Genomic DNA, 14,245 nt, shown 5'->3' on the forward strand with positions numbered 1-14,245 from the left:
GGATACGACGCTGACCTCGGAGCGTGGACACTATTCAAGTGGACATTTATACATTTTCTGTTTAGGGTGGAGACGCACACAGGATACAAGATAATTTGTATTGATCACGGTGGATATTATATGGAGGGGTGAGCACTAGAATTAGTCACTTATATTCACATGCATAGTATTGGGTGTGTTATAGCGCCGCACCTTCTAAGAATTTGAATCTGAATGGATGAGGCTGAGTATGAGACATAATCACTGCGCCTCTCCACCTAGTCCAATCAGAGAATGCTTTGCGCTCATTGAAAAAAAGGCAAAGCGATCCCTGAATGGTGCTGATGACAAGCGGCCACCCTAATGTGAACACAATGCAGTGGGGCGCAACTGCTTAAGACTCAACTCAGAAGCTAGTAAAGGTCAGTGTAGTAGTGGTGTCTACTACAGAGATTTTCAGTTTGGAGAGGGATCTCACAGGTATGGCAGATACATAACTATATTGGTCCAAGGTAGTCCAATGTAATAATGTCTGTAACCTGACAAGTCGACAGTCATATGGATCCGACAGCTGCTCCTGTTATTGCGGAACCCCCCCCCCTCCGATGATATGTCTTCTGGTATCCATCAGCGGACCCCCAGGACGAGCATGGTGGGTGTCACTGGGTAGAGGGGAGGAAGACCAGCAAACGTCCGTTCACTGGCCTCCCCTTCATGTCACTTCCAGGTCCCTGTGTCACATTCCCCCACTTTCTTGGGAAGAAACCAATGCAGTGCCGCCTGCGCTGCATTCGTTTCATTGGAGGACAGGTGATACATCAGGGGTCTTTTGGAACCCTGATGTCTCAAAGAGAACCTGTCACCAAAAAAGTCATCACAGACATTTTTTGTCCCCCCCCCCCCAGACCCCTTTCTCACAGAGGAGTGGTTTTCAGGCGCTTTGGTACTAGAAATAGCGTCTGTAAAGCACCTGAAAACCGCCTCCCATTAATTTTGAGTGAGACTTTTCACACTAAGGGGGGGGGGGGTGTGTGCTTGCAGTACGTTAGGAAAAGTCCAGCAAGCAGCATCTTTGGGGCGGTTTAGGAGTGCTGTATACAACGCTCCCGAAACGCCCCACCCATTGAAATGAATTGGCAGCGCTTCCAAAGCACTTGAAAAACGCTTCGGAAACCGCCCCAACACAGACGCTTTTAACCTCTTCTGACGCCAGCGGGCGGGGGTTAAAAGCGCAACACTAGCAGCCGAAAAGCACTTTATCGCTAACGCTCAAGGGGCCCCAGTGTGAAATGGGTCAGGCGAGTCAGTGATGGAGAACCTTGGCACCCCAGATGTTTTGGAACTACATTTCCCATGATGCTCAACTACACTGCAGAGTGCATGAGCATCATGGGAAATATAGTTCCAAAACATCTGGGGTGCCAAGGTTCTCCATCACTGGTCTAAGTGGTGAAAAAAAAAAAAAAAACCCCACAAAAAAAATTAAAGTTACACTCACACGCCCCCCCATGTATGTATGTAACGAAATGCATGCATAGGAGGCCCCTACGCACAAAATCGCCAACTGCACTACACATTACATATCTCACCGCGCACAATTTTGTCAGCGCATTCTTTCTAGGCCCATTAATTGATGATCAATTCTTAAATGATGACCTATATGGAGCTTTTAAAAGCCATCGTCTATGGAAAATATAGGGTATACTGACTGAAGTTTGTCACCGTTTCACAGGCGGATGCAACTTTAAAGTGGTTGTAACACCCCCCCCCCCAAAATGATGTTCCTGTCCCTTTAAAGCACGAGCTAGAGCATAGTGCTTTTGCCTGGTCAATTGTTTAATTTCTATCTTCTACAGTACCTGGCTGATCTGACTTCCCCTCTATATGCTGACCACATTTTTCATGGCTGCTGAGCCATAAAATCGCGGTCAGTTTTTGTCCCTCTGTCACGCCACATTCGGCTACCCATCACATTTTGCTGGAGTACGCATGCGCGACGCCGCCATATGCGTTCCAACACTGTTGTAAGACCACTTTGCCACGGGGCCCCTCACGGGCTTGCTTCGCTCGGCATACATTATAATGTCCACTTCAATGGCGGGGCTTGAACCTGGACTCAGGGGTGTGGCCACACAATTCTGCGCAGATCACCAGTGTTGGAACGCATATGGCAGCGCTGCACATGCGCAATCCAGCGAGTGGCCAAATGTGATGGGTCACCATATGTGACGAAACACTTTCATCATTGCAGCTCTCCCCTGTGCATCTCTGCCTCCCTTTCTGCTCCATAGGTGTTCAGTGAGGACACCATCTCCTCTCCGCCCCTCCCCTTCAGCCTTCATTGACTGTACTGTTTCTCTGAAGATGTGCGCCCCCCCCCCGAAGCTGCAATGCCTCACAGTGTATTATAGTTTGACATGTTGGGTATCTATTTACAAGGCGCAATCTCATTTTTTATTATTTTACAAAATAATTGGACACAGACCCTTGAGGCCCGTCTCTTGGTCTCCCCCTCCATCCCCACCCTTAAGCAAATTGTCCAGACTAGGCTGACACTTCGGGACCTGGCGTTGGGATCGGTTGAGAAAGCTCTAGTCCGCCTGCGACAACTGTACTACGACAAAGGGAACAAGGCACAGTCACTATTGGCCCGGAAACTGGCGGACCGTACGGCGACCTCTGCTCCTGCCCAAATTAAAAATAAGGGGGGGGACCTTTTGACCCACCCCCAAGCGATAGTGGATGCGTTCGCAGACTATTATACTGACTTGTACAACAGACCGGACATTCCCCACAACCCCCCAACCTCGGGGCAGTCCAACCGTATTACCCAGTACTTGGACAATACAGTTCTACCCCGGCTGCAAGACGCGGACCTCCGAGAACTGAACGCCTCTATCACTGAAGAGGAGCTCTTGGAGACTGTGAGGACCCTCCCTGCCCACAAGTCCTCGGGACCGGACGGGCTCCCCTACGAATACTACAAGGCATTTATACCCCTCTTGAGCCCGCACATGACCAAGCTTTTTAACTCCTTTCTCCAACAGACCCCGGTCCCGACCGACATGCTAGGCTCGTTTATTTCCCTTATTCCCAAGCCAGACAAAGACCCGACTGTTTGCGCTAGTTACCGACCTATAGCCTTGCTGAACGCTGACCTAAAATTTTTTACGAAGCTCCTAGCGAATCGCCTTAACACGATCCTCCCTTCCCTAATACACAAGGATCAAGTGGGATTTGTCCCCTTGAGACAGGCAGGGGATAACACTAGAAAGATCATTGATCTTATTGACGTGGCGAATAGGGATAACCTAGTATCTTTGGTTCTCAGTTTAGACGCCGAGAAGGCGTTTGACCGCCTCAGCTGGCCCTTTATGGAGGCCACGTTACACCGCATGGGCTTCCGGGGCCCATATCTGCGAGTGGTGCGGCACCTCTATACTACCCCCTCCTCGCAGGTTAAAACCCCCTTCGCCACGTCCTCAACTTTCTCTATTACTAATGGCACCCGCCAGGGCTGTCCGCTCTCTCCTCTCCTTTTTGCTCTGTGTGTGGAGCCTCTGGCGGCTGCCGTTAGAAGCAACCCCGACATTCGGGGGATCCCGGTCGGGGGCAAGGAATTCAAGATTTCGCTCTTCGCAGATGACGTTATCCTTACCTTGACTCAGCCCGGGATCTCACTCCCCAACCTCCACTCCGAGCTAGACCGATACGGGGAACTTTCAGGCTATAAAATTAACCCGTCCAAGTCGGTGGCCCTCCCACTAAACATGGGGGCGGCTGAGACGACCTGCTTACGCTCCGCTTTCCCATACAAATGGGAAAGCTCTTCCCTTAAATATTTGGGGGTCCTCCTTACACCATCATTCCACTCCCTATATCAGACTAATTTCCCCCCCCTCTATCGGGCGATTAGGGAATTACTACGTAAATGGAAGGCCCACCACATATCGCTCATGGGACGGATCACGTCTATTAAAATGGTGATCCTCCCCAAGCTCCTGTATTTGTTCCAGGCACTGCCGATCCCGGTCCCATATGCACAGTTACGCGCGCTCCAGAAGGACCTGTTGAAATTTGTATGGAACCACAGAAAACACCGGGTCCCGAGCTCTGTCCTGACGGCCTTGCGCTCTGACGGCGGTTTGGCGTTCCCCGACTTAGTCCGCTACTACCAGGCCACTCAGCTGCGGGCCATAGCCTCCTGGTTTCCGCAGAGGTCTTATAATAGATGGTTGGAGATTGAAAAGATCTGGCTGGCTCCAGTTCACCCGAACAGTTTCTTATGGGGCGCAAAGGTCGATATAGACTCGGGTCGACTACTGGGGCCGATGGCCCAGCTTCGTCTGCTCTGGCGGAAGCTCTCCCGCGAACACAGTCTCCACTCGGAGTTCTCCCTACTGACCTCCTTCCTCTACAACCCGACTCTACCGACTAGCCTGACCCACCAGATGTCCTGGCCTTGGGCTTCGCGTGACCTGTTCCACTTGGGGCACCTGGTGGACCCCAGAACACGAAAGCGGTTGTCCTTCTCGGAGCTCCAGGCTAAGCATGACCTCCCCCATCAGACGTTCTACAGCTACCTACAAATTAGACACTTTGCACAATCTAGGGCCCCTCACCTACGGTTCTCCCCGCCCTCTCCCTTCGAACAGATAATTCTGGCAGGACGGAATCGCAGAGGGTTGATTTCAGACATTTATCGCGTCCTCAACGCATACCACTTTCAAACGAAGGGGAAGCACTCCTACATGAAACGCTGGGAGGGGGAATTGGGTGAGGAGCTCCCCCTTGAGACCTGGCAGGGGGTGTGGCGCCAGGCAGCCAAATCTTCTCTGTGTACACTGTACAAAGAGAATTTTTACAAAATATTTTTCTTCTGGTACCAGACCCCGGATATTCGCCACAGGATATACCCCTCTACCTCGGATCGCTGCTGGCGATGTCTGAGGGAGCGGGGCTCCTTGTTCCATATCTACTGGGCCTGTCCCCTGATTGCCCCATACTGGCTTACGACTCGTAGGCTGCTCCAGCGTCTATTCGACGTTCCTGTACCCCACTCCCCTAAATTCTTCTTGATGGGCCTGTCCCAACCCGCTCTGCCTAGGCCGGGCCGGAAGCTCCTTGGGCACATCCCGACAGTGGCCCGCTGCCTGATAGCCCTTAACTGGAAAAATCCGTTGCCCCCGTCTAGGGAGGCCCTTTACTCCAGGATCAAGGATGTTGAGCTCATGGAGAAAATGACTGCCAGGGTGAGGGATAGGCTTGAGGAGCATGACCTGGTCTGGGGGAGATGGCGGCTGCTGGAGGATTGATGGTGAACCGGTGTGGACATGGTGATGTGGACCGTTGGCATTCTATTCCCTTTTCTATGTCTTTCCCTCTTCCTTTCCTTCTCTCTCTTCTTCTCTTTTCCACTCTTTTTGTTCATACTACTGATGGTCCTTATTTTGTTTTAAGTTTGGCATATAAGCTAGGCAGCAGACCCTGGGTGGCCTTTTGGTTCCCAGCACGGATAACTGACTTTTGGTGTCTTCCGTCCTGCTGTGCACCCTGGGTCGGTTGGCCTGCTCCCGCTGCATTTCCCAACACTGTATTCTTCTGCACTGTCTATTTACAATGGGCTCCCTGTATTTGGGGAGCCATGCTACTATTGCTGTATGCCTGTACTGTTACTTTTGTTATGCGACCACGAAAACTAAATAAATTATTTGAAAAAAAATAAATAATTGGACACTTTTTTGCATTTGCGTGCCCTAAAATGTTTAGTGCATTTGCTACCATAATTTTAAATTGTTGTGCTAAAATCATGTGACATAAAAAAATGGATTTTCTATTACTATGGGATTTGCTTTCAGAAACTATAGAATATTTTGTGGGTTTAATGTAATCTTCAGACCTAAAATTATGTTTTTTTTTTTTTTGTTTTGTTTTTTAAGCGTGAACAATCCGAAGATTGGCTAAACCTAGAAAATTATTATTGATAAAAAACGGTAATGAGATCTAAGCCCTTGTACACGCGGTCGGACATTCCGACGTGTTGTCTGATAATCCGACCGTGTGTGGGCTCCATCGGACTGTTTCCGTCTGAATATCCGCCGACAAAGTTTTAGAGCTGGGCTATAAAATTTTCTGACAACACGATCCGATCGGAGTTTGTCTGATCGTTTGTAGAGAATTCCGATCGGACAAAGTGCCACGCATGCTCAGATCAAATTCCTAGACCAAAGCTATTGGCTACTAGCCTGAACGTAGTCCCGTCGTAACCAAATTAGGGCTGCAACTAACGATTATTTTCATAATTGATTAGTTGGCTGATTATTGTTTTGATTAATCGATGAATCGGTTAATAACCTTAAAAAAAGTGTGGTGTATAATTTAGTTAATATGGAAAGTTTAAAAAAAAAGGCAATTTATTCTTAAATATCTCTATATGCAATGGTAACTATAACCAACTATATGGTTTTGGAACAAAATATCTAATCCACTCTGAGAATAACAGATAGAAGAGATATACTGTATATACCATTATAAGCTATATACTGCATATACTATTAGAGGAAAGATATACTGCATATACTATTAGAGGAGAGATATACTGCATATACTATTAGAGGAGATGTGCTGTATATACCATTAGAGGAGATGTGCTGTATATACCATTAGAGGAGATGTGCTGTATATACCATTAGAGGAGATGTGCTGTATATACCATTAGAGAGATATACTGTATATACCATTAGAGAGATATACTGTATATACCATTAGAGAGATATACTGTATATACCATTAGAGAGATATACTGTATATACCATTAGAGAGATATACTGTATATACCATTAGAGAGATATACTGTATATACCATTAGAGAGATATACTGTATATACCATTAGAGAGATATACTGTATATACCATTAGAGAGATATACTGTATATACTATTAGAGGAGAGATATACTGTATATATTATTAGAGGATATATACTGCATATACTATTAAAGGGTCAATCTGGTAAATATCATCAGACTCATTAACTTTAACCCCATTTTGTTACTGGCCGATTAATCGATTATGAAAATAGTAATCGATTGATTTCATAATCGATTAGTTGTCGATTAATCGATTAGTTGTTTCAGCCCTGAACCAAATAACGTCATCACGTCTGATTTTCCGACAACTTTGTCCAACCAGTTTCAGACAAAATCCATCGGACAAAATCCGATGGATTTTGTTGTCGGAATATCCGACCGTGTGTACAAGGGCTAAGACCTTCCTACTCAACAGGCACATCAAATATTCAGTTCATGTCTGATGATCCTGCCATGGGACAATACTTGTCTACATTTCCCCTCCACCCTTCAACTCTACTGACACATTTTCTGAGGCCCGATGGTGTCAAGCAAAATCTTCTAAATTTTTCTACCATTGCATAATTTTACAACATAACCAAGTTACTAGGTTTTCAAGCATTTGGACTCTATATGCCAGAATAGAAAAGCAGTTTGGCGGGATGCAGCACCAGCAGGGTGCTCTGGCAGATGAGCTCTGGGCTCCTGGCTTTCTGTTGCGTAGGCCAAGCATGCAATTGGAGAATAGTGATGGAAGTGGATAGTATACAAAAAGGAATCTCAGAGTTTTAGAGGAACAATATGGACAAAATGGCAAATCCACCATAAATATAACCCAATTTTGGGTGTCTCGAAGTTGGTCGCTTGGCTGTTGAGGGGTTGGGAGATCCAGGGGTGAGTCATGACTCATGATTATTTTTGGATTATGATTTTTTTTTTTTTTTTGATTGTATCTAATTGCATTTTACTTATGTATTTATGGTTAAAATTTTCATTTATTGTATTCAATTAAAAATTATATCACTTTTTCTATATACATTAGATTTGTAAAGTGACGTTCCCTGAGGAAGCGGCGTTTTCAGTGCCGCGAAACCGGTCGGATTTATACGTCAACTCTACACTCCTGTAGAAAAAAAACACCTTTCTGTTGGGAAACTTTTAAATTATCCTTGAATCTATTCTGTCCTTCTATTGGATTGAGTATATTTTGTTTATTTTGGTTTTGTTGTGTATATATCTTTTTTGTTATTATTTATGTGTATTTATGTATAATAAAATATGATTGAATTTTATTGATTATTTCTTGATTATTACATGATACCGTAATAGTCCCTATTGTTCCCACTAAACTATTAGGAAATTCTCTCTCTGAGTTCTTTTCCTTGATGTTTTGAGCTCTATGCTCAGTCTTTCTATATACATTAATTGGGACGATGGTATCCTGTTTAAACTTGAGGCTGTCACATTATCTATAAATATAACCCAAAAAAAGTAAAATAATAATAAAAAAAAAAAGAACCTACCTTCTACACCACTGATGCATTTCACTCGATCTCGAACTTCAACGTTATACCCCTCAAAAGACATGAAGACCCCATCTGGATGGTATGGGCCTCGTTGTGCATATACTTTGGAGTAGCTGTGAGAAAACTCAAATCTCTCAAATCCATCATACTGGGCAATCTTCCCATAGACCTCAAAATATTTCTCCATCCACGAGAAGGGCATGTACACCTCACTGCCCTCTTTCCGGCACCTAATGGTTTGATCTTCATTAATCACACAGTCTATCTCCTCATACTTGGGTCCTGTGACTTTACTGCCCACCAGAGGTGGTGCCTTCTGCTGTTCCTGAGGGGAGGCCTCCTCGGATCTGGGCTGGCCATTGGCGGGGTTGCTTTCTGAAGCCGCTGCTCGCTTCTCTAGACTGTCAGCTCGCAGGCCGGGTTCTGGCCCCCATGGCAGGTTGGACTGGTGGTCATTGCATTTGTTCCACAGTAAGACCGTCACCAACGTGAAGAGAGAGCAAATGAAGATGAGTGTCTTATAGTTGACACGAGCTGCCAAGCAACGCATGTTCACACCATACCTAGAAGGAAGGAAAAAAAAAAAAAAAAAAAGGGGACATTGTTAATTATAACTTCATATTGAAAATAATGCCCTCCTGAATCTTAATTACACCCCTAATGTAAAAGGGTTCATTCAAGTCTTCCCTTTCCCGCCTTTCCAGCAGACTGTACATATTAAGTTCCTAAAGTCTTTTATCCCCAAGGCCATTTTTGTTGGTCTTTTCTGGACTCATTCTATCTTTTTTTTAAATGAGATCTCCTCCAGAACCGGCCACAGTATTTGAAATGAGGTCCAACTAAAGATCTATATAGAGCAGGGGTCTCAAACTGGCGTCCCTCCAGCTGTTGCAAAACTACAAGTCCCATGAGGCCTTGCAAGGCTGACAGTAACAAGCTACTTCCTCAGGCAAAAGGCATGATGGGACTTGTAGTTTTGCAGTAGCTGGAGGGCCACCAGTTTGAGACCCCTGATCTAGAGGAATCAGGACCTCCTTCCTCCTGCTGGTGATCCCTCTAGTGATGTAAAGATCTATATGGAGGAATCAGGACCTCCTTCCTCCTGCTGGTGACCCCTCTAGTGATATAAAGATCTATATAGAGGAAACAGGACCTCCTTCCTCCTGCTGGTGACCCCTCTAGTGATATAAAGGTCTATATAGAGGAATCAGGACCTCCTTCCTCCTGCTGGTGACCCCTCTAGTGATATAAAGATCTATATAGAGGAATCAGGACCTCCTTCCTCCTGCTGGATATCCCTCTAGTGATATAAAGATCTATATAGAGGAATCAGGACCTCCTTCCTCCTGCTGGTGACCCCTCTAGTGATATAAAGATCTATATAGAGGAATCAGGACCTCCTTCCTCCTGCTGGTGATCCCTCTAGTGATATAAAGATCTATATTAGAGGAATCAGGACCTCCTTCCTCCTGCTGGTGACCCCTCTAGTGATATAAAGATCTATATAGGGGAATCAGGACCTCCTTCCTCCTGCTGGTGACCCCTCTAGTGATATAAAGATCTATATAGGGGAATCAGGACCTCCTTCCTCCTGGTGGTGATCCCTCTAGTGATATAAAGATCTATATGGAGGAATCAGGACCTCCTTCCTCCTGCTGGTGACCCCTCTAGTGATATAAAGATCTATATAGAGGAATCAGGACCTCCTTCCTCCTGCTGGTGACCCCTCTAGTGATATAAAGATCTATATAGAGGAATCAGGACTAGACGTGGACCAATATATTGGCCTTTCTTAAGAAATCGGCTTTTGAATATTATTATGCAATTAAGGCCGATTAAAGCCCCATACACACTATTAGATTTTCTGCAAATTTTTGTCTTCAGATTTACCAAAACCATGTAGTACAAGGGCCTGCCTGATTGCATACAAATTGAAACTCTTAAGGTTTGCCCTCATATATGGTTTTTGTAAATCTGAAGACAAAAATCTGCAGAAAATCTAATTGCGTGTATGGGGTCTTACACTGACCACACCGTGCCAGTTCCTCCTCCCTTCCCCACACTTCATTGGCAGAGCCGTTGTGTGTGTGAAACCGACATATGTAACTGAATGCAGAGAGAGGATAGCTGTCAAAATTGAGCATTGATGTCGACGGTGGGCGGGACCCAGCAGCTATCAAACACCAGCCAATGGGATGGGATCAGGGCGGGCTGCTACATGTATGTGCACCCTCCTCCTTTCGTAAGTAGCCCAATCATTGATTGGTGCTTGATAGCTGCTGGGTCCTGCCCACCCGCAACATCACTGCTGAGTTTTGGCAGCTGGTCTCTCTCTGCATTCAGTTACATATATGTCAGTTTCACACCCACAGTTACACTATATAAGCTCAGGGTGAAACCTGCCAGTGCCAATCAGTGGCAACCAGTGCCACAACCACCTGTCAGCGCCACCTGCCAGTGCCACCTATCAGTGCTTACAATCAGTGCCGTCTAATATCAGTGCCAGCCAATGCCACCTATCAGTGCCACCTAAAAGTGCCAATCAGTGCCAGTGCTTCTGATCAGTGTACTGTAGTGTACTGTACTGAGGACATCAAGTGTGTGGTAAAGTGACAGGAGCAAGTAGGGGGGAGTGGAGTGGGTGAGTTTAAGAGAAGGGGGGGAAAAAAAAGAAAAAAAAATAGTCATTGTATATTCGCATTGGCCAGAGAAAAACATATCTGTTGACCGCTAATCAGGACCTCCTTCCTGGTGACCCCTCTAGTGATATAAAGAGCTACATAGAGGAATCAGGACCTCCTTCCTCCTGCTGTGTACCCCTCTAGTGATATAAAGATCTATATAGAGGAATCAGGACCTCCTTCCTCCTGCTGGTGACCCCTCTAGTGATATAAAGATCTATATAGAGGAATCAGGACCTCCTTCCTCCTGCTGGTGACCCCTCTAGTGATATAAAGATCTATATAGAGGAATCAGGACCTCCTTCCTCCTGCTGGTGACCCCTCTAGTGATATAAAGATCTATATAGAGGAATCAGGACCTCCTTCCTCCTGCTGGTGACCCCTCTAGTGATATAAAGATCTATATAGAGGAATCAGGACCTCCTTCCTCCTGCTGGTGATCCCTCTAGTGATATAACGATCTAAACCAGCCTTTTTCAACCTTTTCAACACAGAGGAACCCTGGAAATAATGCTCTGGTCTTGGGGAACACCTGCTAAAAAGGAAAAAACTACAACTCATCATACATTGGTGTGATGGTCAATGAGAAGAATGCTTCTTACACTTGTGGGTTATTGGGAAGAATTACCCCCTTACAGATAACTAAAAAGATCAATGGTGTCCTTGAGAACTTACCCGAGAGGCAGAAATTGACCATTGCTCAGGGAACCCCCTAGTAACCTCTAGAGGAACCCAAGGGTTCCAAGGAACCCTGGTTGAGAAACTCTGATCTATATAGAGGAATCAGGACCTCCTTCCTCCTGCTGGTGACCCCTCTAGTGATATCAAGATCTATATAGGGGAATCAGGACCTCCTTCCTCCTGCTGGTGACCCCTCTAGTGATATAAAGATCTATATGGAGGAATCAGGACCTCCTTTCTGGTGACCCCCTCTAGTGATAACAATCCATATTGAGGAATCAATATACACAGCACATTTCTGAGCTACAGCAGGCAGGGAGCGAGAAAGACATCATACATCATAGAGAAGGGAGCTGAGTGTAATCTGAGTGAAAGCAAACATCATACATCATAGAGAAGGGAGCTGAGTGTAATCTGAGATCTGAGTGAAAGCAGACATACATCATAGAGAAAGGAGCTGAGCGTAATCTGAGATCTGAGTGAAACAGAGACCTCCCCCCCTTCCCCCTACACAATCTTATAGGGAAATATGCAAAACGGAAGCTGTCAATCACCTGCTATGTGCTCGGGTGGGAGGTGTGCTTTGGATAGAGGCAAGTGCACACTAGAAAAAGATGTGCCTTGTTCACTTTTCATTTCAGAGGTTTACAACCATTTTAATTGACAGCACCTTGAAGTGCAACCGAGCGTGATGTGTCATAGTGCATAATTTTCCAACTTTAGACCGGTTTCTGCTGTGCACAGTAATTATGAGAATGTGAATAAAGCCACATTTCAGGTAAACGAGTAATTAAAATGCTTCCGATTATTTATTTTTTTCCTAAAGAATGAGCGTTTTTATATTTTCCTGCTTTAATCACGGCGTCAAGTAAAGGGAGAACAATGATTAATAGCGAGTGGCTTATGAACTGAAAAAAGGTGCGTTGCCTGTAGCAATCCTATTTTAGTTCTCACTCCTCTGTTTTATGTTGGGAAGTGACAGCTGGAGTCTGCCGGCCGGGGGCAAAGAAAACTCTTTCCATTCCTGTAATATTTTTATAAGTCAGACTCATTTACTTAACCCCCCCCAAATAAGTAACACCACAAAACATGCGGTGCCTAAAGGTTTTAATCAGCTCTGCATCACAGGTTTGTAGGTAACTAGCAAAAATAAAGTGGAAGAACCATTCAAACCTTCAAGTTGAAGCTTAACCAGTTCAACACCGCCCCATGGCGCCCTTCCTATGCAGAATCATGTATATATACACGTGATTCTGCACTTCCGCCTAGGCGACACGCGGCGCCGGCAGGACCCTTCTGCTGAGATTACTCACAGCAGAAGACGATCTGTGGGTGCCGAGCAATGGATGTCCCCACTGGCACCCGCCAATCGCCAGACAGACACACAGAACGAAGCTTTGCCTATGTAAACAATGATGGATTTTGTGTCTCAGGGTTGGCGGGCATCACATCCGAGTCTGCTGGGGCTGCTGGCATCATATCCAAGATGGCGGGCCTAGCAGCAGTCTCAGAGCTTTTGAATGTCTACACCAGGGGTCTCAAACTGGTGGCCCTGCAGCTGTTGTGAAACTACAAGTCCCATGAGGCATCACAAGGCTGACAGTTACAGGCAGGACTCCCACAGGCAGAGGCATGATGGGACTTGTAGTTTTGCAACAGCTGGAGGGCCACCAGTTTGAGACCCCTGGTCTACACAATGGAGGCTTTTTTTTTTATAGATAAATAGCATGCAGAAAAAAGGTTAAAATGTACATATAAACTTATAAGATTTTTCTTAAAAGAAATGGTGTGGTGATAGGTCTCTTTATATTATGGAAGTCTCATAGGTTTACTGGAAAAAAGTGGCAAGCCTGACTCTGCTATTCCTTGCAGTGGCGAGCCTGGCTCTGCTATTCCTTGCAGTGGCGAGCCAGGCTCTGCTATTCCTTGCAGTGGCGAGCCAGGCTCTGCTATTCCTTGCAGTGGCGAGCCAGGCTCTGCTATTCCTTGCAGTGGCGAGCCAGGCTCTGCTATTCCTTGCAGTGGCGAGCCAGGCTCTGCTATTCCTTGCAGTGGCGAGCCTGGCTCTGCTATTCCTTGCACTGGCGAGCCAGGCTCTGCTATTCCTTGCACTGGCGAGCCAGGCTATGCTATTCCTTGCAGTGGCGAGCCAGGCTCTGCTATTCCTTGCACTGGCGAGCCAGGCTCTGCTATTCCTTGCAGTGGCGAGCCAGGCTCTGCTATTCCTTGCAGTGGCGAGCCAGGCTATGCTATTCCTTGCACTGGCGAGCCAGGCTCTGCTATTCCTTGCACTGGCGAGCCAGGCTCTGCTATTCCTTGCACTGGCGAGCCAGGCTCTGCTATTCCTTGCACTGGCGAGCCAGGCTCTGCTATTCCTTGCACTGGCGAGCCAGGCTCTGCTATTCCTTGCACTGGCGAGCCAGGCTCTGCTATTCCTTGCACTGGCGAGCCAGGCTCTGCTATTCCTTGCACTGGCGAGCCAGGCTCTGCTATTCCTTGCACTGGCGAGCCTGGCTCTGCTATTCCTTGCAC

The 14,245-nt window shown here is 46.3% G+C and overlaps 2 protein-coding genes across 2 annotated transcripts in view; both read right to left on the minus strand.

Annotated features, from left to right (window-relative positions):
- The window catches only part of GLCE (glucuronic acid epimerase), a 35,929-nt gene extending 27,019 nt beyond the window's left edge, over nt 1-8,910 (minus strand). The window contains exon 1 of the mRNA XM_077473531.1: nt 8,349-8,910. Within this exon, the coding sequence (XP_077329657.1) occupies nt 8,349-8,901 (553 nt within the window). The 5' untranslated portion in view covers nt 8,902-8,910. The remainder of the gene's footprint in view (nt 1-8,348) is intronic.
- The window catches only part of PAQR5 (progestin and adipoQ receptor family member 5), a 617,270-nt gene that overhangs the window by 197,847 nt on the left and 405,178 nt on the right, over nt 1-14,245 (minus strand). The window lies entirely within an intron of this gene.

This window comes from Lithobates pipiens, unplaced genomic scaffold, assembly GCF_037356315.1.
Source record: "Lithobates pipiens isolate NorthernLeopardFrog02 unplaced genomic scaffold, aLitPip1_a1.2 Scaffold_8, whole genome shotgun sequence".
NCBI lineage: Eukaryota > Metazoa > Chordata > Amphibia > Anura > Ranidae > Lithobates > Lithobates pipiens.